Source organism: Alosa alosa, chromosome 10 (assembly GCF_017589495.1).
Source record: "Alosa alosa isolate M-15738 ecotype Scorff River chromosome 10, AALO_Geno_1.1, whole genome shotgun sequence".
NCBI classification, from domain to species: domain Eukaryota; kingdom Metazoa; phylum Chordata; class Actinopteri; order Clupeiformes; family Clupeidae; genus Alosa; species Alosa alosa.
In genome coordinates, this window is record NC_063198.1 from 24,851,272 (window position 1) to 24,867,727 (window position 16,456).

Here is a 16,456-nt window from a genome sequence, read left to right on the forward strand (position 1 = left end):
TGATACAAAATAATAATTCTAGACTGCGTCGTTTCTTTGATACAACAAAGTCTGATACAAAGTAATCAATTTATTTAGTTCATTTATGGGTGCAGCTTGCATGATGTCTGATTACAGATTTCATAATCACAACCATCATGTTCATCCACGAGATGGCGCACTATGCAAATAGAAACACTTGTAATTCTGCTGAACAGTGCCTGCGTCATCGTTAGAGAGAGATTTCTGTTGGCAGGGCACAGGCAGGGAGTGGGACAATGTACAAGTCAGCAGCGATGGATCTACATATGTCGGGACTGTCAGGATAATGCAACGTAGTCGTAGCCCCTCTTCGCTGCCCTTTGCCTGCCTTTCGTTTTACCCCCAGTATTGTGGTGATTGACTGGCCATGGGGGAAGAAACTTGCCAAAGGCTTTAAAATGCGCGGCATATATGTATATCATCAGAAGTGTTAATGTTCTTTCTCAGTTGGGTTAGCGATATTATTGGCTAACTGAACTAGCAAGTTGCTAGTCTTCATTAACTAGCTGTAGCAGGCTTCCGAGCCATCGTAGTAGCATTAGCTTCTTTCTCCATGGATGCACAATGAGACCTCGACACTATAACGTCTTCCAACGTTACATGTTTCGTTAATGTTGTTTGTCACTGCCAGGTACAGTGCAAATCCTTGTCCTCACATTTATTCGCATTTGACTGTGTTAGCCAGACTAGTTAGCCTGTTAGCAAGCAATCATTGCTTAGGTAGCCTAATGTTATTCAACATTAGTGTGGAACGCTCTTTAATTAACATTTATTTGACCCGTACCTCCTTGTCTGCCGATCTTTATTATGGCTACATATTTCATTTTAGTTAGATTTCATAAGGTTCACGTCAAGTCGAAACACGAAGGCAAAGCAGTTGTATTTGGCTTTGGCTTTGTCGTCATAACCATATGGACAATTAGCTAATATCCTACATTAGCAGCACTAATCTTTATGCTATACCATTTCGGCTACTTGAAATGTATACATGTCTCTGGGATTGAGAACTATATGTCGATATTTAAACAAGCCGTTGAAATAGTGCAATATATTTTGCCGGAAGTAATCTTTTTCTCAGTGGCTGGCAGGTAATGATTTGTCATGGTCTTTGTAGATGGTTGACAGCAGAAGTAAATGGCTTTACAAGGTTCATGATACAAACTGTTAGTCTTTGCAACATCCATCACTGCCCTGTTGGTGGCATTCTCAACAGACGCTCGTCTCTTTTAGGCAACATCATGTTTTGGTTTGCCTCTCCTCTCTTTTAGGCAACATCATGAATCTGGTGCGCCTGCTGTGCCGACACAAGACTGCGCTGGTGATCGGAGTGCTCTGCCTCTTCGCTGTGGTGCTGGTGTTCCTGGCCAAGTGCACCTCTGAGACGTTAAAGCAGACAGACTCCCCTGGCCAGGCTCCTCACGCCGAGGCGCGCGCTGTCGCCGCTGCTGCCGACCACGCTGATGCCCCCCCTCGTGCCAAAGAGCTCTCTGCCTTCCTGGTGGTGCTGATCACCACGGGCCCCAAGTACACTGAGCGGCGCAGCATCATCCGCAGCACGTGGCTGTCGCGGCGCGACCCCGACGTGCTGGCGCTGTTCGTGGTGGGCACAGAGGGTCTGGCGCCCGAGGAGCTGCAGAGCCTGGGCACGGAGCAGACGCGCCACCGTGACCTGCTGCTGCTGCCCGAGCTGCGGGACTCGTACGACAACCTCACGGCCAAGCTGCTGCACATGTACTCCTGGCTGGACCGCAGCGTGGACTTCCACTACGTGCTCAAGGCCGACGACGACACGTTCGCCCGGCTGGACCTGCTGAAGGAGGAGCTGAAGGCGCGTGAGGCGGCGGCGGTCGGAACCGACCGCCTCTACTGGGGTTTCTTCTCTGGACGTGGACGGGTCAAGGCAGCGGGGAAGTGGAAGGAGAGCACCTGGGAGTTGTGTGACTACTACTTGCCGTACGCCCTGGGCGGTGGCTACGTGCTCTCGGCCGACCTGGTGCGCTACGTGCGCCTCAACGCCGCCTACCTGAAGACGTGGCAGAGCGAGGACGTGTCGCTGGGCGCCTGGCTGGCGCCTGTGGACGTCAAGCGGCTCCACGACCCGCGCTTCGACACGGAGTACAAGTCGCGCGGCTGCAGCAACAAGTACCTGGTGACGCACAAGCAGAGCCTGGAGGACATGCTGGAGAAGCAGCAGACGCTGCAGCGCGACGGCCGCCTGTGCAAGGAGGAGGTCAAGCTGCGTCTGTCCTACATCTACGACTGGAGCGTGCCGCCCTCGCAGTGCTGCCAGCGCAAGGACGGCATCCCCTGATCTCATACCTCTCAGCCCCTGGGTGGACTCTGGTTCATGTTGCCATGTTTGTTATTTATTTATTTATTGTATCCGGTGATGTGGGCTTGGCCCTGAGTAGTTGTGTGGGTGAATGTGGGTCATGCTGGGAGATGTCATGGGAGACCTGGGGGAGGGGGGAGGGTCAGTGGGGCTTTAGGAGCTCTGAGTTTGTTATTATCATTTAATAACACGGAGGACTTTGGACACTCCCACCACCAACACGGTTGTCTCACTGGACTGGAGCCCTTTCTGAGTGGAGTGGAGTGGTGACTGTAGGTGGTTGTCAGGAGGACATGGGCCAAATCTCACTCCTCTTATGTGAAAGCTGAATCCCCTCTGGCTGCTGAAGCACAGTGCATCCCAACCCCCAGCCATATAGAGCTGTAGTGATTCTGTTGTTGCTGTGGGGTTTCCTCTGTCTGTAGGCTTCAGCTTCTCCGCCCTGGTTCAGAGGGGGTTGGGTTCATCTGCCATTCCTCCACACCTGCTTCAAGTGTGCTGTTAGATGCCTCACGTGTGTGAACGTGGGAATGTTGTGTTTACAAAGACCCTTCATGCTTTAAAGCACAGAGGCTTTATGTGTTTGAACCCCTTTCTCCCTTTCTGTGAAATATAAAAGCACAGGTTGGCCCAGGGGGCTATGGAAGGGCTGAATGAGGGTTGAAAGGCTGAATGCTGTATGACAGCATGCCCCCACGCCCCCCATGCCATTTCACCAGATTCATATCAATCACTGACCTCATTCTTCACCACCAAAGGGATAAGAAACCTACACGACATCACCAACGTTCACTACAAGGTTGACTGCTGATTGTTTGTCACACGCTCACTTTATCTCGGTCATTCTACCGAGCACATACAGAACAGCATGGTCTCAGAGTATTGGGGATCTCTGGGATCGTGACGCAGACCTCCGTTCAGATTACATTCTTTGACTTTAAACTGTGCTTGGTGTCCTCCAGTCTGTGGGATGTATGTATTTGAAATGTAATTATGCAACAACAAAACAATTCTGCATAACCAGTGGCCTGATAAGTTTGAGTATGATTGTGTCCTTGAATATTTTACAGGTTATTAAAATGTTTTTTTTAAAAGTGTCCATATATGTGTTTTCTACTTTTTTATGCAGATGTTTCATTGTTTTGTCAATTATATCAATCCTTTTGCACAAGTGTCATGATGGGAAATAAAAAAGTCACGTTTATTTTTATCATCCGTCAAAAAAAAGAAACATACAGCAAATCATAAAGCTATTAATGCATAAAGCAGTTATCAGCTCCGTTAAGAACAATATGGGTGTGTCCGTCTAGTGTAAAGAAACAGATTTTTTTTAGTGTTTAGTGACAAACCTGGGTAAGTAAGTGTTAAACCTCCTACAACAGGAGCCCCATGGCATTGTTTTGTTAGGAGAATGAAGTCATACAGCTCTTCTAAGGTTTACCACTTACTATGAGTCAACTTACCCAGGTTTGTCACTAAACCACATACTTGGAATACCCCACAGAAATGAAATGAAACATCAGTACATCAGCGTGATTTCAATACAAACATACAAACGTTTTCAGGAACAATCTCAGCGATCCTGATGATGTGTTGTGTCTTGATCCCCAGTGTGTGTGTGTATTCTGTCAGTGGCCCGACACCTGGATGTGCCTGAGGTTCTCCCTCACTCGGGTGAATTCTGGAAGGTGTTGCTGCTCCTTCCTGCGTCTCTGTTCCTCCAGCTCATACTGCCAAACAAAACAAACAAAGTAAACAAAGCACACCTGCTAACATGCTCTTATTTATGGGTTTATTAGACATTACTTTATGTATGGTAGGATTAATTAAGGGGGGGGGGGTTATTGGGCTATAACATTTTTAAACGATGTATGGTTGGGATTCCTGTTAAACGTACTGTGAGTAGCCTCTCCCTGTGCTTGCGTAGCTCCATCTCCAGGTCTGACATGGGCTGTGCCTGCTCTCTGCACTTCTCCAGTCTCCTCTGTTCTAGAACCTTCTGAAGTTCTGATCTCTCCCCTGGCAACAGTCCCCTGCAGTCAGCATTCATGTGATGATGATGAAAGCATTATCACATGTCATTCATGAGGGTGCATAACATTTCAGTCTGAAGCTAGAAAAATGCTGTTTTCTGGCTCAGGTTGGACATGATTTCATCAAACCACTGAAGTTGATGAACTTAAACTGGTTTTCACCAGCCATCACATTTGAATCTCTGTGTATGAGCAAAATAGTCAACAGTTACTGTCTGTTGCTTTACTGACAGAATAAGGCCCTAGCAGTGCTGCATTTGACTGCAGAGGGAGACAAATGTACAAAAACCAAGACTGACACAAACACAACTGTCTGTGAGCACGTAAGAACTGAGGGACAGAAGGAAAGAGAGATCTGCTGGCTTGGCTCACAACTCTCTCTGCATAATAAGCCCAGGCTCCCAGGTCGAACTCTGCACATCCAAGCCTGCTCAGGGCTGTTCTGCTGTGCTGCAGTCCAGCTTGAGAGGTCTGTTTCTGGGTAAGACGCTCTTCCTGATCCCCTAATGGATTGGCCACTTGGCCAGATGAACTAAGGCTACTCTGAACTCCATATAAACAAAAACAGTTGGCTGCTTTCCTTTGTGGTTCCCTTGTGTCATTAGTGTTTGGAGGCTTGTGCTCGGTTAAGCAGTTTGTTTGCTACACATCTCTACGTCAGCACTAGAACCTGTTGCTGTCATCTGTTGTATTGGGACTCAGTGTGCACTATAGTGTTAACTTTTGGGTATAAGTGTTGTGATTGTGTGTGTGTGTGTGCATTAAGCTAGTGATTTGAGTACATGTGAGCTTTCATTATAAATAAATAAGGTGAAATACCTTTGTAAACGTAAAGTTAAATGCCAAGGTAAGCTATATACCTCACTTTAAACCATTATGGAGAAGCGAACATGATTTAAACAGACATGACTTGTGGTCTGTAAACATATGGCATGTCTGCAGAGTAAGTACGTCAGTAAGCGCTCTTTGTCCTTCCCTTTTGTTCCAACAAAATAGAATACAGAGAGAGAGAGAGAGAGAAAGAGAACACACAATGCACAATTGGCTTCTGGTTCATGATATAAAGCATAGTAACCGTAGTAACCAGTTCACTGTTTCTGAGGAGGGCAGTCAGTCCAGTGCTGATAACTACATGTGCACACACGAACCATGCACTTTGACCTGTACATCACTGGGTAATCATCAGTATGCACATCATCTATGATCTCCTGACATGGGTGCTATAGACTGTTCATGTTATAACCATTTTGTAGAATGATTATGGACACTTAAAAAAAAAAAACTCATCACAGTATAATGGAACCAGGTTCAATCAAACTCTTTCTGAATAAATGAAATAAAAACACGATTACAAATAAAGTCATAACTAAGTCTTATTGATCACCATTCCTATAGAATGAGAAACTACCAGAGAGTGTGGCTTGGTTGTGAATGTCATTTCCCTCACCATTTGTGTGTGAGCAGCAGTTCTCGGAGTAGGCGTCTGTGTATAGGGGACTCAAGGGTGGGGTGGACCAACTTCCTGGCATCAATCAGCTCGGGCTCAGCCATCTCTGGAGAGGACTGGTCCTCACAGAACGGAGAAGACAACACCTCACAGAACACAGATGGCTGGTCCTCACGGAACGGAGAAGACAACACCCCACAGAACACTGATGGCTGGTCCTCACGGAACGGAGATGACTGGACCTCACGGAACGGAGATAACTCTGGCACACCGAGACAAGGATCTCACGGTATGGAGAGAGCAGTCTGGCACACCGACACAAGCTCTTCAATCAGAACGTCTGACAGCTGAAGCTGCGATATCTCCTGGGGTTCAAACTGCTGGGGAGTGAGATGGGTTGCTCTTTCTGGATGGGAAGCAATGACACTGCTATTTTACAAAAATATAAAGGCTTGAGATAGAGTGATACCTCTTCTGTGGTATTGTCTGACATAATCAGAGAGAAAGAAATGACATTAATTCCTCATTCACTGTTCTTATAGCATGTGCCATATTTCATCGTCTGACATTTACATGTAGTCATTCAGCTGACACTTTTATCCAAAGCCACTTCAGCCATTTATACCACTCACATAGAGTAGGCACTTATGAATGAGATAAAGATGAAGGCAAAATGGCAAATAGGGCTGCATCTAACAATTATTTTCATAGTCGATCTGCTGATTATTTTCTTGATTAATCAAGTTATTTGATCGATAAAATGTCAGAAAATGGTGAATCAGTGTTTTCCAGAGCTCAAAATTAGAGCTCAAATGCCTTGTTTTGTCCACACACCAAAGATATTTAGTTCACTGTCATAAAAGAGTAAGTAAAGCTGTAATAAGAAGCAGAGAATTTTGATGTATTTTCCTTAAAAACACAAACCGATTAATCAATTATCAAAATTAAGATTATTTTAATAGTTGGCAAAAAAACGATTAATCGTTGCAGCCCTTATGGCAAAACACAGTCAACAAAATATCAACCAAAACAACTCACTGTCATTAAACTGCATGGCTGACGGCAGACTCACCTTTGCTGTGTCATATATAAGCATATTAATGAGGTTGAAGGTCCACTGTAAAGTGATGCAGGTGCCTCCCTGGGACTTCTCGCCAGCAGGCACACACACACACACACACATGCGCTCGCTTGCTCTCCCTCTCACGAATGTCTCTCTCCTCCTCTGCGCTCAGTTATGGAGTCCCATCTCAGCAGATGCTCGCACAGAAACCCTTTACTACAATCAGATTAGCGCTGTAATCACACCTCCACCCGCCCAACAAAAAGGGAGCCGCCAGGTGGGGTCGTTAGGTCAGCCTGCTGTCTGGCTGGTGGGGCCCATATGGTGGCTCCCACTCTGGCCACCTGCGCTGGTGCTGTGGAGCTGAACCGAGCCGCCTCACTGCAGATGACCTCTCAGCACAACTGCCTGTCTCAGCCCCTATACTGTCACCAGAGGGATTTGCAACCTCAGCGACCACCATGTGTCCATCAGCAGTAAGGATTGCGCTTCTATCCTCTCCCAGGCTAATTAGCTCAATGTGATTCTCATTGACTTACAGCAGAACCTGGAATGGAATGAAGAGAACATACTTGAAAATAAAAATGAAAAATAATCTCTGAGAAAAAGAAAATGTAATAATCTCCAGGTATGAAAACAAACTAGCCTGACTAGCGCCACCACTTCTCAATGAGACGTGGTCTGGGAACCAAACGTTCATTTTCTCGTATTTGAAAAAAATGCCCAGATCCGTTTATTGGGTGCCACGGATGTCTATCAAATGCATCTGTGCATAGCTCATCATCGTCTTGCTTTCCCCCCTGTTCTGTGATTGGTTCCCTATCTCAGGCGAAAATTTGCTCCATGGTCTCCAGGCTGCCTTAGCAGCGTGAATCAAATCGTGCGCATGGCAGCATGGGAACACCCAGGCTAAAGCCTAACTAGAATCTATAAGATTTTGAACTATAAGTATAAGTATATATACTCTTTTGATCCCGTGAGTCTCTGCATTTATCCCAATCCGTGAATTAGTGAAACACACTCAGCACACAGTGAACACACAGTGAGGTGAAGCACACACTAATCCCGGCGCAGTAAGCTGCCTGCAACAACAGCGGCGCTCGGGGAGCAGTGAGGGGTTAGGTGCCTTGCTCAAGGGCACTTCAGCCGTGCCTACTGGTCGGGGTTCGAACCGGCAAAGTCCGAAGCGCTAACCAGTAGGCCACGGCTGCCCCCACATCCATTTTCATAAATAAGTTTCTTTGCACTACATCCCTCCTGCGCTGGCCATCCTCCGGTGGTGTTAGACCGTATGGATGGTCAAATGCCACAGTGGGTATGGGAGGAACTTGCAGTCCTAGAGCTATAGGAGCCAGGCAGACACAGCCAGATGCCGAGTTTGAGGCTGAGCCAGAGTTTCGCTCTGCCGGGGGGGAGGGGGATATCAGACAGACAGGCAGGCAGGCAGACAGGCAGACAGATAGAGACACAGAGGCAGGCAGGCAGACAGACAGGCAAATATACAGGCGAGCAGGTGGGCAGGCAGATCAACAAATAGACTGACAGACAGGGAGGATGAAACTCTTTCTGGACTCGCACACACATCCAGACAGACAAGCACACAGATGCACACTTACAAAGGTATACACACAGACACCTAGCAGTGGTGTAGTCTATGCATCACCATCTCAGTACCCACTTAAAATAGGCAAGGATACTAGTGTTTCCCATACATTATCTTAATTTGTGGCGGCCCACCACAATATCAACATTGACCACCACACAATGATTTTCCATGTTGTACTATTTCAATTGGATGGAATTCTTTCATTGTAGAGCTATGGGGTTAGTTTGTAACGCAAACATAGCAGTCGTCTACACTCCACCCTTTTCGCCGCCAAAAGTTGACAAGTGAATACATCTTGCTAATCATGTGGTATGTTGTGAATACATCATGCCAATCATGTGGTATGTTGTGAATACATCGTGCCAATTATGTGTTGTGATCTCGCAGCTAGGTTGGTGTGTCGTGATTCGTGAAGCATTGCGCACGCGTATTTCTACCCAAAATAGATGCCCGATAAGTGCTCAAAAAGCGATGCAATCTGGCCAATAATGGTACTTTATCTGTTGCTGTAGACTTGTCTTAAAGCACTGCACACAAGTTGCACGGCAGACACACATTGGCAAGTACTTGTGCAATGAAGAGACAGATGTGCATATCCATCCCGGATAAGTGGTTGTGATTGGTTCCTGCTTTCTCAGTGATTTTGAAAAATCGCTATGAACTGGAGAGGTACCGGGTGGATCTGCAGAACAAATTAAAATGCACTTTCAGATTCGTCTGGGTTCACCCACAACGGTATAGAGCCGATCTTAGCTAGAGTTTATCCAGAGCGCTTAGCTTGTTCTATATCTTTGATCTAGCCCAGTGGTTCTTAACTGGTCTGGCTTTGGGACCCACAATTTCCCATGTTCATGAAGTCACGACCCATATATATTTTATAGCGTTCAAGACAACAGATTTGGTGAGCTACATGCTAAGAAAGGCGAAGTGCCTGTAGGCCTATTTGTTTGGAACATGCTGTTTGGCATTACATTTGTGAAGTCTCCAACTCCTGATGTCACCTTAAAGTACTTGACAGGTCTGTCTTTGACAGGTGTACTTTATTATGAGGCATTTTTACTCATGTTCCAGCAATTGTGAACATCGCACACTGTGGATTCTGCACCATTTCATCTCAATTTAAGTCTATTTGAAATGGGCGATTTCTTCTTTTTTTTTTAACCACAAGCTCCGCGACCCACCCAGAATGGTTCCGCGACCCACTTTTGGGTGCCGACCCACCAGTTAAGAACCACTGATCTAGCCCACAAACAATCTGAAACAGATTTTAAATAGGCCTAATTTAATCTTCATGATCTTGAGAGACAATGTGAACAACATATTGCCATAAATAACAATAAGGAAACGAATGAATGCAAGGAAACTAAAATATGTCTTTTACATGCTGTCCTATGCAATCGACTTTTGCTTTCTGGTATCTGCTACTCACCCTAGTTCCATTTTTCCCAATCCACTTTTCGTCAGTGGATTGCTCTCCATGTCTGTAGAAGCTTCAAGCTAGCTAGTTGAGTTGTATGGTTGTAACTAGGGGTGGATGGGTGGCATGGATGGTAAATAGACGGGAAATCATCAGAATAAAAAATAACACTGACTCGCAAAAATGACAAACGGTGAGTTGTAGGGGAAGTAACGTTATACTATTTGGACATTTGTTTCATATGAGCCATAGCCCATCACGGCTTGTTTGCTTCACACTAGGTGACATAAAACTGAGAATCTAGCTCATTAGCTAAGGCTGGCTAGCTACAGATTTTTGAAGACGTGGCCTGGGCCATTTGCAAGGCTGTGCGAATCTTTATGGGTTACAAGATTGACTTTTTACTGGACTGCTTGGATAACGGTGTCATTATATAACGTTTTGTTCTATATCTGGCAGGTTATGAGAAAACATTGTTTTAAAACGATTGGATGATCTGTTTCCCTTTGTGGTTGATAAGATATTAAAAAGCTCAAGAGATATATGAAGGTGCTATGCTAGGAAATAGGAGCCAATTGCAGTTCAGCCAACACAGGGGGTGATGTGTTCTCTCTTCGTCTTAGTTAAAAGTCTAGCCCAGAGTTCTGTATGAAACTTTAGATGTTTTTGGGAAGACCAGTGAAAAGTGCATTGCAGTAGTCTAACCTGAGTGAATTAGCTTTTCCTTTGGCAATGTTTCTCAAGTGGAAATAGGCTGTCTGAGTAACTTTACTGATATGGGGCTTAAACTTAACTCTGCATCTCAGAAAGATACAATTGGGTATCATCTGCGTGGCGTGGAAGTTTACATTATGCTGACTTATGACGTTTCCCAATGGGGACATATAGAGAAAATAGCAGGGGACCAAGGCAGCTCCCTGGGCCACCAAAAGGCAAGTCATGTTTTTCAGATACATGATCTCCTAGACTGATATAAAAATCTCTGCCAGTAATGTAGGTTTGAAACCAGTTTAGAGCATTATCAGAGACCCACCCACTCAAATCCAGAAGAATAAGATTGAGACTTTGTTTGAGTCGTCTAGTCTGAGATCATTGACTATCTTTACTAGAGCGTTTCTGTGCTGTGATTTGATCTAAAACCTGATTGGAATTTTTCAAGGATACTGTTTTCGTTGAGGAAGGTATTTAACTGATTGCAAAAAACTTTTTCAAATTACTTTGCGATAGATTTGATATAGGCCTGTAGTTGCTCAGATTGGTATGGTCAAGTTTTTAAAGGTTTCACAACAGCGGTTTTAAAAGCAGTTGAAATATACCTGTTTCTAATGAGGTATTTATTACCTTGAGAAAAAAAGGGAGCTAAGCCTTCATATAGGATTGGATCTAAAACACATGTTGAAGGCGGTTTGAGTTATAATTTTACCAAGCTCAGATTGAGTAATAGTGCTAAAGGACCCTTAATTTTGGGGGCTGTTTTTGGGTGTACTATCAAACATATTACTTGTGTTACCAATAGCCTCCCTTATAGAAAACTTTGTTTTTGAAGAAGTCTGCAAATTCTTAGCGATCTTAGAGAGGATGCCTGACTGAGTGTGTCAAAAGGTGTTTGATGCAATAGCCTATCGAATAGTGGTTCCCTCCTCCATTCAATAGCTCCATTATAATTTGCAATTTTTCTGGAATGGCACGGTGAACCTGTAACTTAGTTTTTCTCCATGTTCTTCGCTTTCCTACATGATCTTTTTTAATTTGGGTTGTAATGGGATGATGTAAAATATCTAAATTTTCTCCATAAGAGCTATGAACTGCTGTTCTGCTAATGTCCTTTTAGATCATGGCGAATTAGTACAATATTAAAAGATGACACAATGATGGACATATTTATATCATTTACTGAAAGGGATCTGGGTAATAGCGAGGTTGTGGGTGGTCCTGTAACATGCTAGCTCTAAACTGTCCCAACACATTAAGGAACTTACTGGCTTTAGCATCAGTTGGATCTATGGTCTTATTGACATGAATATTGATGTATAATGCCATTTTACAAAAATGTTTAAAAGTTGTAAATTTGGCTAAAATGTATTAAAAGTTAATTTGGCAACGTTAAAGTTAAGACTGGGTCGGCGGTGGCAGTCCTATATATTTCCCTGCTGTTGGCTTGGCCAGCTGAGCTGTCAGACTGGTTCCGCCAAGATCAACACCCAGAGCTATGTAGATTTGTGTTTTGTGCATTCGCCTCTTCTAATGGATTCTTCTATGTACAAATATTTGAGTTGAATTTCATGATTATAAAGGGTCACAAAATGTTATGGTGCTTTGTGTGAAGTATAACGTTAGCACATAAGTTTATTTAGCTTGCGGGCCTAACTCTTCGGCCTAATATGTTTACCTTATTTTGCATTCGTTTGTAACTTTAATATGTTGTCTTTCCACAGTATACTCTTTTGACGGGATCCTGGTGTTTGGACTCCTGTTTATTTGCACATGTGCATACCTCAAAAAGGTCCCCCGACTCAACAGTTGGTTGCTGTCAGAGAAGAAAGGGGTGTGGGGCGTCTTTTATAAAGGTTGGTTAGGCCTAAATCATATGCAGTCACCACCAGACAACTGCACATTGATTGTGTGTCGTTCATTCTTTGTTTAGATGAATATCTACATTGAATAGTCAATATTCCTTTATTGCTTTATCTCATTATGGGCTCTGTGCACGAGCTTACTTGAAGTCGGCAAATCAGTTTCCTGTTCGTTGACATCGCTGTCAACATCACCTGAAATCGTGTGCTCACCGTAAATCCTTCCCTCATTATTTTGTGCACCCACTGAACTAGACTGGCATTTTTAGGAAAAAGGTGGAAGCTAAAATCGCTTTTATAACGACTTGAAGCCAAGCAGAGTGGCACACAGTAGTGCTCCTTAGAGCCACCCACGGACATTAAGACTCGCATACATTGTATTTCTTATGTTTTGGTACAACTACAGCACTCATCTTGAAGTGCTTGTGGACAGCCAGGTCAACAAGCTGGTCAACAAGAAAACTGATTTGCTGACTTCAAGTAAGCTAGTGCACAGAGGCTGAGAATGAGAATCAGCATATTTACATATACAATAAATCTGGTTCAGGCTGTTGGTGCCACTCTACCAGTAAAATATATAGATAGTAGACAATGTACACATACAATACATACAGACTTACTATTCAGACAAGATACTCACTCTGGACACAGGTGTCTGCTAATATATTGCATTGACATTATTGTAGTCTTACCAACTTCTTACAACTGTTTACTGTTAATTTTTAACTATTGTATTGTTTTATTTTGTACGTTGCTTTGGACAAAATTGTCTGCTAAATTCCATAACCATAAGAAAGAACCATAAACACATAGACACAATGAACAATAGCCTACTGCTACAGGAAAATATAATTGTTGGCTTTCAGCTCCTCAACATTGCAGCAATAAGTAATGCTAGTGTGGGTTTAGTGCTAATAAGTAACGCTAGTGTGGTTTAAGTGCTAATAAGTATTGTTTCTGTTGAATGTTCAGCTATGTGGGAGTGTGTGTTTGATGTCTAATGTGTGTTTTTGTGTCGTTTCTCTTATTCTGTCTGTTTCAGCGGCGGTGATTGGGACACGGCTTCACTTCGCGGTAGCGTTATCCTGTCTCTCAATGGCTTTCTACGTGGTCTTTCTGAAATGATAGAGGCATACATCATACATGGACACTGTTGTGTGAACTATGTGCCCCGAGTGGTCAAGAGGTGTAGGGGTGTGTCAGGCAAACACTGCCCCCCTCTGGTCAGTTTTTGGAACGCCTTGTCACCAAACCTCTTAAGTCCTTGATTCCTACCGCTTCGTCTTTCCTGAAACCAGTCTCTCCGCACAAGGAGAAAAATCTCACCGTCAGGTGCACACATCCCTGTTGGTTCTTGTCAGAGCAACTATTCCCCTTTAAAGATGAGTTCTGGAAAAGTTCTGGAAACCAAGGAGGGTAAAACAAGGCGAAGGTTTGGCCCAATGAACAGAACCAAGAATTCTGTCCCAAGACAGGAAAAACTACTATTCCCGTAAATACGGACTCTACGACTTTCCTTATGATAAAATATGCCATCTCACATGACTAAATAGAATTCAAGCTCAGTCTTCCTCGTTCTGTAAATTAAACCCATCTGGTAGGCCAGATGACTTATTGCCTATCAGTACTTACAGAGATATTGTGGCAAGAGCTGGATTAGTAACTGTTACCAGTGCAGGCATACTGACTGCCAACATGTAATTCATTTTTTTGTAAAAAGCTGCTTGTGGTTAAAAATGAAGGGCTGTGATCCTGGGTGTGTGGTGAAGGGTGGTGGTGGGTAGTCAACTTCCCTGTGTTGGGGTTAAGTATTGCAGCAAGATTATGTTGAAATATGTTGAGACAGAATAGAACATTTCTATCCATCTCCAATTTTACTGTGTTTTAATGCCAAGCTCATAAGAAAAAGACGGATGTGAGTTTGTGACTAAGAGGAAGAGTTGAAATCGGGAAGTGAACGTTTTTTAGAACTTTGTCATGCTTTTTCATTCCATGTTCATTTTTTGCACCTGTCTACTTGTGATTGTAATTTCTTATTAATATCTCAATTATGATCCCTTCTGCGTTCAGACTCACTCATTATCTGTAACATTTTCCATCAGCTGATCTGCTCTTGTCACATAAAGACTTGGATGTTAGTGTGAAATTATTTGTATATACATTGTGAAGCACAGAAAATATATAGTTAAACCCTGAACATCATTGTACAATTTTTCTTAATGCAAACATGTGTACTGTTTTAACCAGGATATATCTATAGGATGTAAGTTAGTCCAAAGCCTGGCCAAGATAACACAGTGTAAGTACAAACCTCCTATTAGAAGAACCCCAGGGTTTTATTCCCCCTGATAAACAAAAACAAACTCAACTATTAGTTTAATTTATTGATGTGGTGTCGGAATAATTGGGGATCCCGTGGGGAAAGTCTATGTGAATGCAGCCTTAAGTGGGAACAACAAGTGGGAAAGTTGGGGGAAATGTTCTTAACCGAGTTGCCCAGTTGTGTCACTTTAGAATAGAATCTTTATCATCCAATCAAGTGGAAATGTGTCTTTGGCTCCACAAACACCTGGCACATACACACAGGACTTCACAGAATAACAACCACCACAGAGACTTCATATACCATGAGCAGACAGAAGACAGAAGTCGTCACTTTGTAGTTCAATTGTAGTCTATGTGGACTTTGATATCTACCAATTATAATGTGCATATCCTTCTCACAAGTAATTATTTATGATTGATGTGCATGTTTTAGACTTTGTTGTGCTGTCCATGTTTTCCCCATATTCCGTCTGCAAAACTCACTAACACTGCAGTTGTACATCATGAGCTGACACGACACATGACAGAAGCACACAAACGCAGTCATACGACATGACATGACATGACATGTGAGCTCTGCAGAAGCCATGAGCTGACACATGACATGTGAGAGAAGCACACGAACGCTCCGCGGCCGGAAGAATGATGTGACCACTGGGAACCTTCCAATCTTCCGAGGAGCATATGAATCAATGTGTCCATCCAGACCTTTTGCGTTCTCAACTGACATCTAGTCTAGTCTAATACATAAACAATGAAGTAAACTATACTAAGTAAACTATACTATACTAAGTAAATTACTAAGTAAACTATACCAATAAACGAATGACATGACCAAACTCAACATATCAGTTAGATAGACTGACTGATGTTGGTTGGAGCAGTGATTCAAAAATCACAATAATTACAAAATCATAAAACAAATTTAACACAAATAAGATGAAAAAAAAATAATATAAATAAAATGTCTCTGTATTTGTAGAAACAGAACAAAATAACTTGACAAGTAAATAACTCAAAAAAAAGTGCTGTGACTTGCTTTCTAACTCAGCAGGTTTTGACTGGCTTTGTGGTGGTTGCACTCCCAATACTCTCCTATAATAGATCTCTCCAAGACGTTGGTGCAATACTTGGCCACTAGAGGGCAAACATGACTTCTTTATATTCATCATACAGTATAACTTTCCATTCTGCTTACTCTGAAGGTGAAAATAGTCTACTGGTTACTTTTGCTGTGTCATGTATCTATCACAGTGAGGCTTTCATTATGAATTCAGAGTTTTCAGTCGTAAGTGTAGAAGTAAATATACTTGACGAGCCAGACCCATTTGCTGCCGCTAGGGGCGTGTCTAGATTTCTAGGCTAAAATACACTGGTATGCAACAAAGAAGTTAAAACAGTTGTACAATGCAAAATACATTTTCAAAGGGCAATAGTTTTGTAATAAGCTTGTTGTCATTCTGCATAGTCATGTTTGGAGCGTAGAGTTGCATCAGAACATATGGCAGTAAATTAGTTTTGATCATGATGAGAGAGACACACACACGCACACACACACACTGCAAGATTGCATTTGTGTTGTTCATCTTCTGTGAATGCATAGACAATTAAAACGTACCAGCTTCTTAGCAAATACTGT

The 16,456-nt window shown here is 43.2% G+C and overlaps 3 protein-coding genes across 3 annotated transcripts; 2 read left to right on the forward strand and 1 right to left on the reverse strand.

The window, feature by feature from the left end:
* The first annotated feature begins 103 nt into the window (after window positions 1-103).
* b3galt6 (UDP-Gal:betaGal beta 1,3-galactosyltransferase polypeptide 6) lies at window positions 104-3,452 on the forward strand. Its single transcript, XM_048256051.1, has 2 exons — window positions 104-652; window positions 1,290-3,452. Exon 2 carries the CDS (start codon window positions 1,298-1,300, stop codon window positions 2,330-2,332), a length of 1,035 nt encoding a protein of 344 aa, XP_048112008.1. The 5' UTR covers window positions 104-652; window positions 1,290-1,297; the 3' UTR covers window positions 2,333-3,452.
* Window positions 3,453-3,778: 326 nt separating this feature from the next.
* si:ch211-160o17.6 (protein FAM107B) lies at window positions 3,779-7,431 on the reverse strand. Its single transcript, XM_048255500.1, has 4 exons — window positions 6,906-7,431; window positions 5,834-6,239; window positions 4,251-4,386; window positions 3,779-4,083 (listed from the first exon to the last, which is right to left on the reverse strand). The coding sequence occupies exons 2-4, from the start codon at window positions 5,935-5,937 to the stop codon at window positions 3,982-3,984; spliced, it is 342 nt and encodes a 113-aa protein (XP_048111457.1). The 5' UTR covers window positions 5,938-6,239; window positions 6,906-7,431; the 3' UTR covers window positions 3,779-3,981.
* A 2,545-nt stretch (window positions 7,432-9,976) lies between these two features.
* tmem167b (transmembrane protein 167B) lies at window positions 9,977-14,689 on the forward strand. Its single transcript, XM_048254933.1, has 3 exons — window positions 9,977-10,112; window positions 12,355-12,486; window positions 13,535-14,689. The coding sequence occupies exons 1-3, from the start codon at window positions 10,103-10,105 to the stop codon at window positions 13,615-13,617; spliced, it is 225 nt and encodes a 74-aa protein (XP_048110890.1). The 5' UTR covers window positions 9,977-10,102; the 3' UTR covers window positions 13,618-14,689.
* The last annotated feature ends 1,767 nt before the right edge of the window (window positions 14,690-16,456 follow it).